Genomic DNA, 16,929 nt, shown 5'->3' on the forward strand with positions numbered 1-16,929 from the left:
ACAGCAAGTGATGTGGAAACTGTCATCCAGATCTAAAGTCTGCTGCACACAGGTACACTGCATGCCATGCCTTCATATCCTCTGTCTATGCCCAGTCTGATCTTGCTTGTCCCTTGCATTGTATATACTGTATGTATCTAATGTTCTTTATTGTTTTGTCTTTGTTTGTATGTTGTTTGCAAAACTTTACAAATAGTCAATAGAAAGGGTCTTCCTACTCTTTGTTTCTCATCTCACAGACAGGAAAAAAAAATCAAAAACTTCTTTCATTCCTGCTGAAGTTGTTTGATATTTCTTTTTCCTCCTTCTCTTTGATTTTTTTTTTTTTCTCCTTTGCCCAGTTAAGGAACCTTCTGTTGTACTGGGATTCTAACACCTGTGCAGTGCAACATTGTCTGTCCTTGTGATCTAATGCTTGGCTTTGCAGACACAACACCTTTCAGTAGCAGGTAATAAGATTGTGAACACAGGTGAAGATCGCTCCCACATCACCCTAAGGCTGGGTTCCCACAGTGCAGATTTACAGAAGATTTTGCATGAGTTTGTTTTGTGTTTTTTTTTAGCCAAAACCAGAATTGGATCCAGGAGAGGAGACCTTTAAGTCCTTTCTTTATATATTGCTTCTGTTTAGGTTCCTGGTTTTGGGAACCCAACTTTAGAACTCTGATCTGGAACATAGTACAAATGGTTAACACCTCATAGGAGCCGGAGCATAGTGCGGTCACTGTATTATTATAACTTAACACTAGTGCATTGTATTAACCTTCTCACTGCTGACTCTGAATATCACGCCCTGGTTTGCTTTAGTTAACTGGCGGGCTTAACGTTTAGTATATTTGATTGGAATGTCTGGGCAGTTAGGTGTTAAGCTTGGTTAATCAAGGATTTCGCTGTGCCTTTTAGTAATTCTTTTAGGCAGGGTTCACATTGTGCATTTATTTATTTTTTTTATTTCCGGACTTCTATTGAGAGACATGGGAGTTTATGTACCAAACAAAAAAGTATGTTAAGAATTTAACAAAAATGCTCAATGTGGACCCAGCCCTAATGTATCTACCGTACGTGCTGTACAACAAATTAGAAAAGTGAAATGTGGGGCATTTTAGTAGCTATGCTTGTTAGGCATCTTGGGACTATGGAGACTGTTTTGGTTTTTTTCAATCCCTCCAAGCACCAGCACAGATCAATATAATATGATCTATTTAATTTAAAAGGGTGCATTTATTTTCTCACATCTTTACTGAGATAAATGTATTCACATCATTTAATATCACGATAATTTTCAGTGTATGGAGCCAATACAGGAATGTTGTTTAGGTAAAACGGTCTCCATATACACTACCTGTAACTGCTCCCATAGGTTACTTATGTCTGTCTCTCTATCTCTCGCCTCATTCAGGTTGACCATGGTAGCTGGGATTCGTTCTCTGCTCCTTCTGCTGCTTTATCAGGTGCTGTTGAGTGGCTGCACCGGCCTTATCCCAGAGGTTGGCAGGAGGAAGTACACAGAGTCTGGCCGAGCATCTCCTGAGGAGTCACAGGGCATCCTCAACCAGTTTGAGCTTCGCTTACTTAATATGTTCGGTTTGAAGAGGCGTCCAACCCCTGGCAAAAATGTGGTAATCCCTCACTACATGCTGGAATTGTACCATCTGCACTCGGCCCAGCTGGCTGACAACCAAGACAAGCCCCCCATGGATTATCAGAAAGAGCGTGCAGCCAGCCGAGCAAATACAGTCAGGAGCTTCCACCATGAAGGTAAAAAACTAGCTCACTTATTAAAATGTACTTTAACCCTCCTCTGAATGAAGGGAGCCATTTTTGTGGCTGGGCATACCAAATTACTAAGAACTATTGGCATTATCGTGACACAACAAGGCACATGTATCTGTGTACGACTTATGTAAGTTAGCCCATGCTTAGTTCTATATTAAGTCCTAGCGCACATGTGCGGCTGTTTAATTATAGTATGTAGGTGCAGACACACATTTTAGTTCATACATAAAGTATAGGGTGCAATATGATTAACCACACGCCCTCCTATGAAGAAATTCATAAGATCTAAAATATAGAAAAAAACTATAAACCAATGTAAATGTGACCAAAGACATAACTTAGCAGCAAAAAACAATTTACACCATTGACTCTTCAGAGTGAAGCCCAATTATGTGAGTTTCCGTACTTCAGATTCTGATTCCCTGGGTATTACTAACATTATGACGAATTCCTGCGGCGGTTTGAGATCTGATTAAGACCATGGCATTAACCTGTATGTTTTTAGTGTGTGTACCATTCGGGTTAGGGCTACGCTGTGACTTTTTATAGTACTACTGACTGATTTTAACTATTGAGTGACAGCTGCAGGCCACAAGATTGCTTGCAACTCCATGCACTCATTTGGACTGCAGCTGTATCTCAAAAATATCAAGACTTATCCCTACAAAAAGTCTGCGTAGCCCTAGTCTTGCATGACCATTTATTTACGTCCTTAATGGTAAAGTTAACAGAGCATTTAAGTTTTGTTACTATGTGTAGGAACTAACACCATGACGTAACGTGTGGAATTCATGCCCTCTTGACAGCTCGGCCATTTAGACGACGTGCACCAAGGCCTTTCTATATTTATTCTAAGTGCCCTGACAGAGCTATGGGGAGGCTTTTCGGTGTAGGCCTCTTATAAGAGTGATCCGTAATTGTTTCGAAACAAATTTTTACATGTGTTGAGCCTGCGCATCTCTCAAGACTGATTAGTGTAACCTCAGATTCATGGCTGATTTATGTGTCGTGAAGTTTATCCCCTCCATCTCCCCTTGTGAGTTCCTCAGATTGAGTCCAAATGAAAAATTCCCACAGATAGATTTCATTTTAAATGCTAAATACAACCCAAATCCTCTAATTTACAGTTGATCTGAGGTTGTTTGTAAAATTTTTAATCCTTATCTAATCCTCGTGAGATATCTGGAGAAGTTGTAATTGTGTTGTTTTTACAATGACTTTTTGTCTTCTGGTAAGTCTTGGATGGTCTCACTGTGGATATAAGACAAATCTCCCCAAACAGGCTGATAATAGACTTGCAACAGCTGGTTACTTGGCTCTCGTGCATCCCTGAAAACAGATGAAATGATTATTGTATAGAGATGCACAAGAATCTTTCGTTTTATTAGGTGTAAATCTTCTCTGTAATCTTGCAACCCATGAGTGACAAATATTACTTCTATGTTTTCTGTGATTTACAAAGTTTCAGAACTTTTTGTTTTACGTTTTTGTCTAATATTTAAAAGCGCACTTCCTTAAAGTTAAACATCTCAACTTTATGAACTACCTTTTGAAGGCCCTGTGTGAACAGAGGGTTATTGATGAACGTATGCAGGGTCTGTAATCAGCAGATGCAACAATATCAACGGATATACTGTGTAAATCTTGACAGAGCTCCAAAATTGTATATTTATTTTCCTGCTTAAAGGTCTTGTACAGAGTATGGCAATCATTGGCTTAAGTCATGATCCTCCGTGAGCTGCTGGCTGTAGATCAGTTGTTTATACTACACATAGTGTATGCAATGTACTGGATGGGAGCTTTCATTTCTGTCTCTAGAGTCTTGTACTCATTCTTAACTAATTTCATTACTATATAAAAATCTGTATTTGTAGCTCCTCACACTTAAATGTTACTTTATATATCGGGACATTGCATACACAGCCATTTCTATATGAGCCTGGGTACCTGCACTGCTGATAGTGGTGAGGCTGTGAACTGCATCAGTATGACGCAAGAAAAACATGGCCTAAATCTTTTCAGCATGTAAGGTTGTGTCCACATGTTGCGTTTTTTACTTTTATTTTGAACACCTATTTTTTTGGGGGGTTTTTTTCCTTTTTTTTTTTTTTTTCTGTAAAATGAACAAACATTTTCTTTACAAAAAAGGCAGAAACAAATGCCCCCAAAAAGTTGTGTACTCGCTCCCCAAAAACTCCAATAAAATTAATGAGGAAACATGCTACACAAATGAACAGTTAAAATAAATAAATAATGCACGACTGTTGCTTTGTGTTAACCCAGCCATGTGTATGACAGAGTGGTGTGCATGGAGGTTGTAAGGGTGGATTCACATGCAGCAGATCTTGCAGAAATGTCTGCGACTGAAAATCCGTTCCATTGAACTGAATGGGGCTTGTTGATATCAATGTGAATGCTGCAGAAACAATCCCATTTGCACCAAGTCCTTGCTCACACTGCGCGGATTTTGCATGTATTTTTCAAGCCAGGAACGGAACCGAACAGAAAATTATAAAGGAAGGCCTGATCTGTCTGCTCTCCTAAATCCTATTCTATTTTTTAGCTTAAAAAATCCATGCAAAATCTGCAGCAAATCTGTCCTGTGTGAATGAAGCTCTAGTGTGCAGTCACATGCATCAGATTTTTGCGCCTGTTTTAGTGTTCCATTCGTCTGAATAGATCTTGCAGAAATCCATACGCCTGCCGCAGATACAACCCCATTAAGAGGAATGATACTGATTTTCAGCCACAGAAACTACTGCAACAAAATCTTCCGCGTGTGACTGCACCCTAAGGGTATGTGCACACGATAACGACCATTACGTCTGAAATTACGGAGCTGTTTTCAGGAGAAAACGTAATTGCTTACGGCCGTAATTTGGAGCTGTTATTCAATGAAAAACGGCTCAAATTACGTCCAAAGAAGTGTCCTGCGCTTCTTTGACGAGGCAGTCATTTTATGCGTCGTCTTTTGACAGCGACGCGTAAAATGAGTTTGTCGGCACAGTACGTCGGCAAACCCATTCAAATGAATGGGCAGATGTTTGTTGACGTATTGGAGCCCTATTTTCAGGCGTAAATCGAGGCATAATACGCCTCATTTACGCCTGAAAATAGGTTGTGTGAACCCAGCCTTTGGGTCAATGCACACGATGCGTATTACGTACGGCAAAACCGCAGTGTAATACAGTACCAGCATAGACCATGAGATTCCAGGGATTCATGTACACGCTGCAGTATTTTCCCGCACCTAAATTGACCTGCGGTGCAGATTTTAAATTATCTGCAGCATGTCCATTTATCTTGCATTTCTACTTGCAAATTCTGTCTGCCTAGTGCAGCGGAAAATCGCATAAAAACACGCAGCATGAAAAGCCGCGATTTACACCTCAAAACTTAAAAACCGCAGCGATTAACTTATCAAAAAACGCACCCTCAGGTGCATTTTCTTCCTACGAATTTCTTCTGGTTTCCTGCGATTTTGCTGCGTATTTTCCGCTGCAAAATACGCATGTAGCCTAAGGCTGAATGCACATGTTGCATGCTAAGTGCGGAAACGCAGCATGTTTTTTTTATGCACCAAATCCGCAGCGTAATAACGTATCAGCCAAGTAAATGAGAGTTCAAGACAACTCAACTACACGGTGCAGATTTTTCTCTGCGTAAATCGACCTGCGGTGCGTATTTTAAAATCCGCAGCATGTAAATTTATCCTGCGTTTCCACTTGTGAATTTTATCTGACTACGTTTTTTAAAGAAAAGCGCACCGAAATACGCAGCATAAAAAAAGCATCAAATTTTGTAAATGCCGTCAAAACAGGGAGACGCACTGCCGACATGATGATGATGATGTATGGGGACAAGCGATCGGAGTAACGATCGCTCGTCTCCCTACTTTTCTCCTTGAGACAGGAGCAAACGAGCGCCAATCAACAATATCTCGTTAATCGGCGCTTGCTGCCGCTGCCAAAATTGGCCGGTGTAATAGGGCCTTATGACTGCTGATGGCATCAACACTCAGATAGTCCAAGGTCTGATTTTAACCTGTGCAAGCTGAGGCTATGCAGTTTATTTTTATGTAGTAAGATATGTCTGTGTACAGTGATAGCACAGGATGCCTCATGTAGTATTTGGTTTTGGTCTACTCTTTTATCACCCACTTAAGCCTCCAGTTTCCTTCTCTAGTAGACTTTACAAGCTGCGGTGGATACTCCAATGCAAAAATTCTACCTCTGGTTGAGTCTATGACGACATGTTTTATTCTGCATGCCTTTGCAATTTGATGGAGCATAAATCATATTACGGAGATCTTCTCCATTGGAAGCATTGCAAGCAATGTTGTCTATTAACCACATTTTTTTCAACTTAATTTTATTAATAAAGTATTCCCTGTATACATTATATCAGGACTTTTCAATATTTTTCTACTTGCCAGAACATGGTAAAGCCTGGGTCTCACCAGCCAAGGTCGAGCTCCATGTCAAACAAAAAATGTATGTCTGTTTTATTAGTTTGTCTCCTGATCCCAATATAACATTTAAATAAGTACAAAATTAGTTATGTTACTAAACCAGAGCTTGGTACAACCAGAAAAATGATCACTTCTATTATCACTCCCCAGCTGTGCCTCGCCAATCACTAGGGGGCGCCTCACCTCATTATGATATCTGAATCATTTTCATATGTAACGGGCTTGATAGCCAAAGATGTGTACAATTTTGCCTTCTGCAACTTTTCAGTGAATTTTTTTTATTTTTGTACAGGGTGGCACTTTAAGGTGTTTAAATTTTATCTACTCTCAGCTACTGTATTCCCCTGCAGATTTTCCATCCATGAATCCGGATGGAAAATCTGCAGCATTTCCGCTACGTGCGAACGTAGACGAAAAATCATTTGCAGTCTTACATAACATTATTGTGAGAGAGACAATTATGGTTGTTACAAAACCTTCATCCACATAAACATCAGCGCATGCTTATTTTGTTCTCTGCACGTAACATGTTTATTGCAGAAATGCTATGGATGCGCTGCGGAAAATTCGCAACAAATCTGCTACGCGTGTGGGTACACCTACCTTTCTTTAATATTCAGACCAGGTTCACAACTAGTTTTGTGGTGTGGTTTCAAAGCTGCACAACAACCGCTAAGTAAAAATTGTGCCAAAACCGCACTTTGCAATGGGACTAGTCACGATCGAGGTATTTAAAGAAAAAGTCGTAGGGAATTTTCCTACAGGTGCTTCTATGGGAAATACACCATTCCGTACTGCATGTAAAAACTGTAATCACTGTTTTTACATGCGATTTTATTAATGCTGCAAGCCCTTAAATACACATTTTAGTTGTATTTCAAAAATCATATCCATCACTTAGTCACACTTAGGCTTCGTTCACATCTGTGTCTGGGCTCCGTTTAGGGGTTCCGGCTCAGCTTTCCGTCAGGGAAACCCATGAGCAGAATCCAGACTGAAACAAACGGGACCCATAGGTTTCCGTTTGCAACACCATTGAGTACAATGGTGATGGATCCGGTGTAAATGGTGTCGGTTTGTCCCCATTGTGTAAGGGTTTTGTTGTTTATGACTGAATGAATAGCGCAGTCGACTACAGTATGGATTCTGCCAAAATGACGGAACCCTTGCACAACTGGGATCTGTCTCCATTTAAATCAATGGTGATGCAAACGGAAACCTGTGTTTTCAGTTTGGATTCCATTCACTGGTTCCCCTGACGGAAAGCTCCGATGGAACCCATGAATGGAGTACAGATGCAGATGTGAACGAAGCCTTGGTCACAGTGGAAACATGAAATTTCATGCTAGGTTTTAACTAGGCCTTAAGTTATAATTTTAGTTTTTCTACTCCTGCCCTTACTTTCCTGTATTGTGGCAAATCATGGGTTAATTGGATCCGCCAATAGATTTATGATCACTTAGGCCCCATGCAGGTGACCATTTATTTGTGTCCACCTACTATCCTCAATTGCGGAGCAGCACTTGCAAATAGTATAGGGCAGGTTATAACCTATGGGCCAGTGCACACGACAGTGGTTTCCATGGTCCGTGCATTGCCCGGAGCTCGGACTGCAAAAAAAATAGGACGTCATTTTTACGGGCCGCGTTTGCGGTTCAGGCTCATTAAACTCCATGCCTTCTTGTGTGTACATGGTCCGTGATTGCGGACAGCTGACACTCCTCGACCGTCTGTGCCGTAATCATGGACTGTGCACACCGCTACGGTCGTGTGCATTAGGCCTCAGCCTTAGACCCCATGCACGTGACTGAATTCTAAGTACAAGTTCCCAGTTATGGCTTCCATAGTAGTCTACTGGCCAATACTGAGCCTTCCACATGGCATGGCTCCCAGAGGCATGTTTTTTGTTTGTTTTTATTTATATGTAGTTTTAAAAGAGAAAAAAATTGTTCCGTTGGACAATATATTAGGGAGACATTCTCCACTAGAAGCATTACTTCTAAGGAGAATTCTCTCCAATACAGTGACACCACATGATGACACATGGAGTGCCTACGGCTCCCTATGGAACCATGTGGACATTGTGTACCGCTGCTTGGGCTCCATACACACAGCTCTTCTCCGATAAAATTGTAAAACCTATTTTGTATATTGCCAGGAGAATACAAGTATTACAGAAGAATGAGTATAAGGAATTGCTCTTGACTTGACTCTGCATGATTGTATTGTTTGGGATTGAGAACATTTCTTGTATTTTCATGTGTTCGGACCCATTAATGTGGTCATCCAATGAGTCTGGTGAACACATATATATATAAATGAATGGATGAGCAGAAGTAGGAATACTGTTGCAATTGTACTTCTTGCTGGTTTTTCTTATGTAAACCACAGGATGTCTTTTAAAGTCTGCTACCACATGTACCACTAATTCCTCAACTTCCTACGGCTGTTTGGATTGCTGTTTCTCTTCACATTGAGGAAATCTGCTATATACTGCTTGCTTCCCAGGTTGTTTTACTGGCGGCTTCCTAACACTGTGCATATATTCTAGTTTTGCCAATAAATGGTTTTGTGCTTTGTTTTTACTCAGTAAACCTGGTTGTTTTTCCAGATTGTATGCAGAAGATTAGCATTAGTTAATTATACTATTTTAGCAAATCCTTGATGTTCTCTTTAGTTTTACAAATATTTATTCTTGGAAGCAATTTTAATATCGGGCATGTTTATATTGCCTATTTTATTGCGTTTGTCCGATGGAAGAACGGATTTTAACTAAATTGTATATTTCAGATAAAAGTCTGTAAACATTGGACAGCAACCTGGTGATTTTACTAGGCTTCTACTTACGTTGTCCCAGGATAGTAATTGTTCTGGTAAATATGTTAGTCCTAGTTCAGGATGAGATAATAGATAGAAGTACGGCTCTCATGTGGCTTGTGAATTTCTAGGTATGAATGTAATCTCTTTAGTGTGTGATTCATTCCGACTCGTTCTGCTTTGGAGGTTTAGGTTTACAGAGACCTGACTTAAAAGTTTTGTGTTTAATCGTCTTTTTACCTAGAGCCAAGATACACATTTATAGGCTAATAATCTCTGCTTTGATAGAGCATTCTGGGAGACGTTCAAATGCATATATAAACTAAAGTGTATTTTATGAGTATTTTTTTTTCAGCTGGTTAAAATGAATTATGATCTTTTAATGTTTTATTTGAAAGTATAGAAGTTTAGTATGCATGTTGGATATTTTGTGTGTATGTCAGGGCTGGAAATATCCCAGGAGTCAGGTAGCTGGTATACCTAGAAATTTGTTACTGGCGCCTATTTTTTTGGGCTTGTTTTCCATTGATCTTTATGAACGTTTCTGACCACTAGAAAAAAAGTTTTTAAGTTGGCTACTAAAGGGGTCTAATTGACTCCATCTACAATGTATATATTCATCCTTAGTATGTGGATCTATCCAATCTAAAAACTTTTTGCATTTTTCAAGTATAAAGTCTGGGATTATAAAATGCGACATAATTGCAACAGTCCATGTTTTTAGAAAATATTTGATAGTTATGACGTGTGTGTGTGTGTATAATATACAGCATACTATATCTTGCAGTTAGTCATATAAACTGAAACCACACTATAGTATACTTTTTTTTTTTTAACATTTATTTTTTTTAATGTTTTTTTCTTGTATTCTTAATCATACATTTTACATGTTTTATGCACTCAAAATGCCTTTAACAAACCTGTGCTTTAAAGAAATCTGTCCCAATGCACATGTGTTGGCTATAAGGCTACGTTCACATGCTTAACAAAAAACTCCTGAAAATACGGAGCTGTTTTCAAGGGAAAACCGCCTCTGATTTTCAGTCTTTTTTGCTGTATTTTTTACGGCCGTTTTTGGAGCTGTTTTTCTATTGAGCCAATAAAAAGCTGCTCCAAAAACGTCTCAAGAAGTGACATGCACTTCTTTCTACGAGGCTTTTTTTACGCGGCCGTTTTTAAAAACTGCCACATAAAAAACGCTTGTTGGGAACGGAAAGTTTTTCCCATTGAAATAAATGGGCAGATGTTTGGAGATGAACATACCCTCAGTGTTTACTTCCATGAAACCAGTTTATAAAAGTCTAGGGAATTAGAATTCAGAATTAGAACTAAGGTTGTCCTGTATTAGAAAAAGAGTCTGTTTTTTATTTTTATTTTTTGTTCCCTCCCCCCCCTAAGAAACAGAGCCACTATGGGTTGTGTCTTCTATTAAAGCTCTCCCCCATTCAAGTGAATGGGCTGGGCTGCAATGCCAGACAGCCCATGTCTGACCATTTTTTTCAAATGTTGGAGAACGCCTTTAAAAGAGATCCTGTCCCCTTTTATTTTCTTACCAAAACCACATGATTTTTTTATTTTACCCTTGAATTATATGCACATTTGGTGCCTCCATTTTAAATGCATTAAAATTTGGGTGGCTCTGCAGAATATAACTTTTGGCTTGTTCTCTTCCACTATCCTAGTCAGGGGGAATAACAAAAGATAGCCACAGTCTCTTCCCAAGTTTTGTAGAATTTTTTAATATATAGGAGGGGCTGCTGGCTGTCTCTCTCTTGAATGTGAGAGACACATTCTTTAAAAAATACAAAGGTTTATCCTGAATATTTTTTTAAATCTAAATTACATTTTTTTTTATTTTTTTTTTTTTTATGCAATCTGTTTGCATTGTACAAAAAAAATCAGAAATGTAACAGGTGCTCTTTAAATATAATTTCCAGGACCGCTACAAGTGGACACTGTGTTATGCCTAAGTGGGCGGTTCATGGCACAGGGATTACCTGAGTGCCCCAGCATCATTCAGCACTTCTTCAGGCCATGCACTAGGCATATAACATTCTATAAGTTTTTCTGAAGTGTACCTCTTAAAAAATAAAATAAAAAAGTCATGTCAGAAAATGGCAGATTTCTTAAATCAAGGATTTTGTTAAACTTATTTTTTAAGAATTTTTGGTGCATTTCCCCCCCTCCCCCAATTTTCTGTCACTTATTTATATTAAAAAAAAATCCTAATATCTTGCAGTTCTTACTGCGCCCACTGAGCCTCACAATAGACTGACACTTCCTATTCTGTCGAGATGAGTTCTCAGCAATCATCTCTTTATCGCCACAGGCAGGATTACAATGGAAGGTAATATATATATATATATATATATATATAATATATATATATATATATATATCTCAAAGGATCCACCATTGACACCGCTTCCCTCCTATCCCTTAATGTGCAATGACCTCTGCACAGGTTACAGAGTATGCCTATAACACCCTTCCATAGAAATCAATGGGTCCCCTTCTGTTCACAGCTTCCTACGGTCCATGTGGCTGCTGTAAAGCATTTCTTTAAATGCTGTTAACAGCACTGCCCGCAAAAAAATGTACGTATAATAGAATAAAAAAAATAAATCTACTTTTAGAAAATAAAAACCACTTAAAAAAAAAACAAAAAACAATGTTTCGCTATCCGGTTTTAATTATTATTAAAAAATAAATAAAAAAAATTATATATAATATGTATGATGCATATACAATGTGATATATTCCCTTTGTCAACTACAAGTTGTATTCATTAAATAGTTTTTTTTTTTTTTTACATTGACTTATGCTTCCATACTTTAGATATCAAAAATAGATATTGGGATGCACTCCTCAATCAATTGGCGTGGTGCTAGTAAGGTAGGGACGAGAATCCCACAATATTGAAAATATATAACCCCAGCACTCACAGAGGTACGCAAAAGATCCAGATGCAAACAAATTTAAGTGTTATTGCAACAAAAGATGGTAAAGTTGAGGTGGAAAGCGACTTGGTAAAGACGTTTCGGCCGAACCTCGGCCTTTGTCACGGTCGCTGTAAGACGATATCACTGGTATGGGTTGTCCGCCGGATATTCCCTGTGTCAATATCCGGCGGACAACCCATACCAGTGATATCGTCTTACAGCGACCGTGACAAAGGCCGACGTTCGGCCGAAACGTCTTTACCAAGTCGCTTTCCACCTCAACTTTACCATCTTTTGTTGCAATAAAACTTAAATTTGTTTGCATCTGGATCTTTTGCGTACCTCTGTGAGTGCTGGGGTTATATATTTTCCATACTTTAGATGACATGTAAAAAAAATGTGATTACTTTGCCTAAATTTACCACCACTAGTGTAATATTTTAGGGGAACTTGAAGGGTGCATATGCTTCCTTGCAGATCTTTACATTACAACCTATTGTAAGTCTTGAAGCAAATATTTGTACATAAATATCAAATAGCATAACTTGTTTTTTTTTTGTTTTTTTTTTAAATTAAGTCTTCGTTTCTCACTGGAAAAATGTTTTCCTTGGGTTTGAACAGAAATAAGCTTGATGTTACACAAAATTGAGCAAGAGAGAAATTATGTTTTGACGACGATCACACATTACGTGTGTGCTTTTCTTTGAGAAACTGACTCATTTAAAATGATGTGTAAAGGTGGCAATACACATTCAATAACTGTCGGCCAGACGACCATCCTCCCTCCCGATAACCCCATCAACACGCATGCTCAGATCTGCAGAAGTGCACAGTTATGTCCATGTGAAGAGGGGAATAATTAACCCCCAAGTTTTCCTTATTGGAGTCTTGGGCTGGATTCACACGAGCACATTACGTCCGTAATGGACGGAACGTATTTCGGCCACTAATCCCGGACTGAACACAGTGCAGGGAGCCGGGCTCCTAGCATCATACTTATGTACGATGCTAGGAGTCCCTGCCTCTCCGTGGAACTACTGTCCCGTACTGAAAACATGATTACAGTACGGGACAGTTGTCCCGCAGCGAGGCAGGGACTCCTAGCATCGCACATAACTATGATGCTAGGAGCCCGGCTCCCTGCAGTGTGTTCAGTCCGGGACTTGCGGCCGAAATACGTTCCGTCCATTACGGACGTAATGTGCTCGTGTGAATCCAGCCTCTGGTTTTCAATATCAAGTTGGGAGGTTGGTCAGATCCCTTTTGTAACTTTGTAAATACATTGCATTACTTACATTTTATTGATCTGGAGTTACCTTTATTATACTCGAGAGCTGCCTTCAAAGTTCTGCGGGAAATATTTGGGTATACTTTGCAGACACACCTGGTGATGTGCATTCTGTAATCTTGACACCACTGTTTAATAAACTGATATAGGAAAAACTGTCCCACTGCATTATAGGCGCTCATCTAAGCTGTTGTTCATGTGTCTGACAGAAATCATACAGACTTTTTCTCTATGACAACCAGCAGAATTGTGAATGGACCTTGTAGACTGACTCAATTTCACTGTAAATGTATCAAGAGTTCTTTAATGTGTGACTATACACATTTTATTTGAATACACAAAGATGTTTCACTTGCAGACAGTTTATTAAAAAAAAATAATTCTGTTTCTTTCGTTTTATCCAAATTAGATTCTCTAGAAGATCTTCCTGAACGTGAAGAAAAGAGTGTTCAGCGTTTCTACTTTAATTTGACTTCCATCCCTAATGAAGAGCTAACTACATCGGCTGAACTTCGGATTTTTCGGGAGGAAGTTGAAGATTCCTTTGAAAATGAGAGTAGCAAAGCCCTTCGCGTTAATATTTATGATATTATCAAACCAGCTGCTGCTGCGTCTAGGGGACCTGTCACAAGACTATTGGACACCCGACTGATACATCATAATGTGAGCAGATGGGAAAGCTTTGATGTCACACCAGCTATAATAAGGTGGATTGCACACAGACAGCCTAACCATGGGTTTGTTGTAGAAGTGACTCCGGTAGACTATGAGAAAAATGTCACTAAGAGACATGTGAGAATAAGCAGATCTTTATTGCCAGATGAAGACCGTTGGTCCCAGATAAGGCCACTTTTAGTAACTTATAGCCATGATGGCAAAGGACACCCTCTACATAAAAGAGAAAAAAGGCAAGCGAGGCACAGGCAGAGGAAACGGCTTAAATCCAGTTGTAGAAGACATCCATTATACGTGGACTTCAGTGATGTTGGCTGGAACGATTGGATTGTGGCGCCACCTGGGTACCATGCTTTCTATTGCCATGGAGAATGCCCATTTCCCTTGGCAGATCATTTTAACGCTACAAATCATGCTATTGTACAAACATTGGTGAACTCTGTTAATTCTAATATCCCAAAAGCTTGTTGTGTCCCAACAGAATTAAGCGCCATCTCTATGCTGTACCTTGACGAAAATGAAAAAGTTGTTCTGAAAAACTATCAAGACATGGTTGTGGAAGGGTGTGGGTGCCGTTAAATAAGTATAACTTACTACAAGATAAAAAAAACAAACACAAAAAAAGTTGACACTTTAATATTTCCCAATAGAAACTTTATTTATGTAATGTAATGCTAAAAACCGTTATTTTGAATATATATTTATGTGTATGAGAAAGTTGGGAAGCAAATATTTTAATCAGAGAAATATTCATTTTTTTTATTTTATTTTTTGTACATTTTTATACGGGTTTTGTACCCAGCACATGAAGTATAATGGTCAGATTCTTATTTTGTATTTATTTTCCATTATAACCACTTTTTAGAAACAAAAAAATAGCTGTTTTTTTTTTGTATTTATATGTAATCAAAAGAAATATAGGGTTTGTAAATATGTTAAAAAAAACTGATTTGTTGTATTTAAGTTGAAAGGTATACATGGGAGGTAAAAGATAAGCAAAAATATTTTACTTTCTTATATGCTACTGTTAAGGTCATTAGTTTAAACCCCACAAGAAAGAGGTTAATCTCAAGAATTACCAGGACGGATAATAGTATTGTGCAATTCTCAGGCATTCTGCTGTGTTGGCTTTATAAACTCAAATGCTTAAAAAAAGAAAAATTCAAAAATTGGCCTTTCTCATGTCATTGTTTTCTATTCAGTAGTTTGTAGGCTTAAAAAATAAAAGTATTATACGGTAACATGGGCATGGTCCAACCAAGTGTTTAACACGTGTACTATATATTGAGACCTGTAGGTACAGGATATTTTCTCTTAGGATGGATATTTTTACAAGTTAAGACTTTAAATTATTTATTTAATGTTATTCCCTTATGTTGTTCCTAAGTAAAAGAATTGTTCTTTCCCATGTTCTACTGGTTCTTTTTGCTAAGAGCTGCTATATACAATCTCTAGGTGGGTTCTATATAAAAATGCATATATAATGTAACATTCAATTAAATAAAAACAAGGTTCGCATTTAGTGATAGAACTTTGAAGGCTAACTCCTTTTAAAATCTTCGACTCCAATGATCATAAAAGGATAACATACCTGACATGGGTTGTTAGCAGTGCACATGTTCCATTAAAGTGTATCTAACAGATGCTATTCGGTTGTGTATGAATCAATTCCGTAGTAAACCACTTGAATTGCTGAGCAATTGGTATATGAGATTCTGTCCTTCAAAGCATAATTTTCTTGAGATCACTATGGTTTTAAATTCCTAGAATTTGAATGGCCAGAGATCCATTAAATGATTAATTTGAACCACAGTCCACAAAATATGTATTTCCAGAGAACATGGCCTTGAAGAATTATGACCTTATTTCAAAGTTGAGTTCAAGATGGTTCCCGATTGATTTCTTGTTCAATGGAGAGGTGTTTATGGATGAGACACTATTTCTCCTTTTTTTTTTTTTTTTTTGGGTCATGTAGATACATATAATTGTGATTTCTACAATTGCCATATACGTATGCTATTTCACTGTCTGTCCTAGGCACCATGGCGTGTTGGAAATATATTTTGCAAACAGCACAAAGTATTAACAAAAATTATACTATATACAAAATTTCACTCTTCAAATGAAGAAGACACAACAAAATTGTAAAAATGTGTCATTATTTGAGGCCAATGATGGCTTTCTGTGATGCTATTGGGTATATTTTAGACCATTGTGTGTTTATGGGTTCACTGATAGAACGATCTTTAATAAACTATTTCCTTATGCATAGAAAATCATAAGGAATAGTTTCATACCAGAATATCTGCATTATTGAGGTTAATTACACAATTTTTAGACAAATTTCCACCATTTTGATGCCAGTAAAGTGACATCTTGTATAGATTAGCAAATCTAATATTACTAGCTAAAGGTCATTGAATCTAGATTTTGCATCAAACTTCAGACACCACTCCTTGTTTTTGGTATTTTGTTTCCTTCAATTTTGTTTTGCCAGTTTAAATCTTGGGATTGTACCTTACAAAAAAAGTTCTTGAAGTGTCAAATGAATTTGGTCAATAAATGATGGAGTTCTGACTTCAGTTCTTCTTATTATGTAAAATATGGCTCTAGTTGTTTTCATTTCACTGTAGAATGCTTAAGATGTCTCAAACAGAATTTACCATTTTTTGAATTTACCAGCCATATGCAGTTTAGCTAGTATGCATGGATGTGGGTATTATAGGTAGTGAATATGCAAAAATGTTTGCGGCCATTAACTGTCTATTAAAGTCAATGAGCGATATGAGAACAGCCAAATGAGCATGCTCGACTATTACCCATTGACTTTATTGGAGCTTGGCAACTCGTGCTCGTCAACGTTTCTACCAACAGCGGAGACTGGGCATCCCTAATATCGGGATCAACGAGAAGGACAGACCTTCACCAATTTGACTCTTATGGCATATCTAACAACTTTA

General features: G+C 38.2%; 1 protein-coding gene across 1 annotated transcript; it reads left to right on the forward strand.

Annotated features, from left to right (window-relative positions):
- Positions 1 to 1,406: 1,406 nt before the first annotated feature.
- Positions 1,407 to 14,707, forward strand: BMP2 (bone morphogenetic protein 2). The gene is made up of 2 exons (XM_075864529.1): positions 1,407 to 1,758; positions 13,704 to 14,707. The coding sequence occupies exons 1-2, from the start codon at positions 1,407 to 1,409 to the stop codon at positions 14,546 to 14,548; spliced, it is 1,197 nt and encodes a 398-aa protein (XP_075720644.1). The 3' UTR covers positions 14,549 to 14,707.
- Positions 14,708 to 16,929: the final 2,222 nt, after the last annotated feature.

This window comes from Rhinoderma darwinii, chromosome 4 (assembly GCF_050947455.1).
Source record: "Rhinoderma darwinii isolate aRhiDar2 chromosome 4, aRhiDar2.hap1, whole genome shotgun sequence".
NCBI lineage: Eukaryota > Metazoa > Chordata > Amphibia > Anura > Rhinodermatidae > Rhinoderma > Rhinoderma darwinii.

What these genes read in the sequence shown, in the direction of transcription:
- BMP2 (XM_075864529.1), top strand. Translation starts at nt 1,407, where the DNA reads ATGGTAGCTGGGATTCGTTCTCTGCTCCTTCTGCTGCTTTATCAGGTG. An exon ending in CAGGAGCTTCCACCATGAAG is followed by an intron (nt 1,759 to 13,703) that starts GTAAAAAACTAG and finishes TATCCAAATTAG; the next exon opens with ATTCTCTAGAAGATCTTCCT.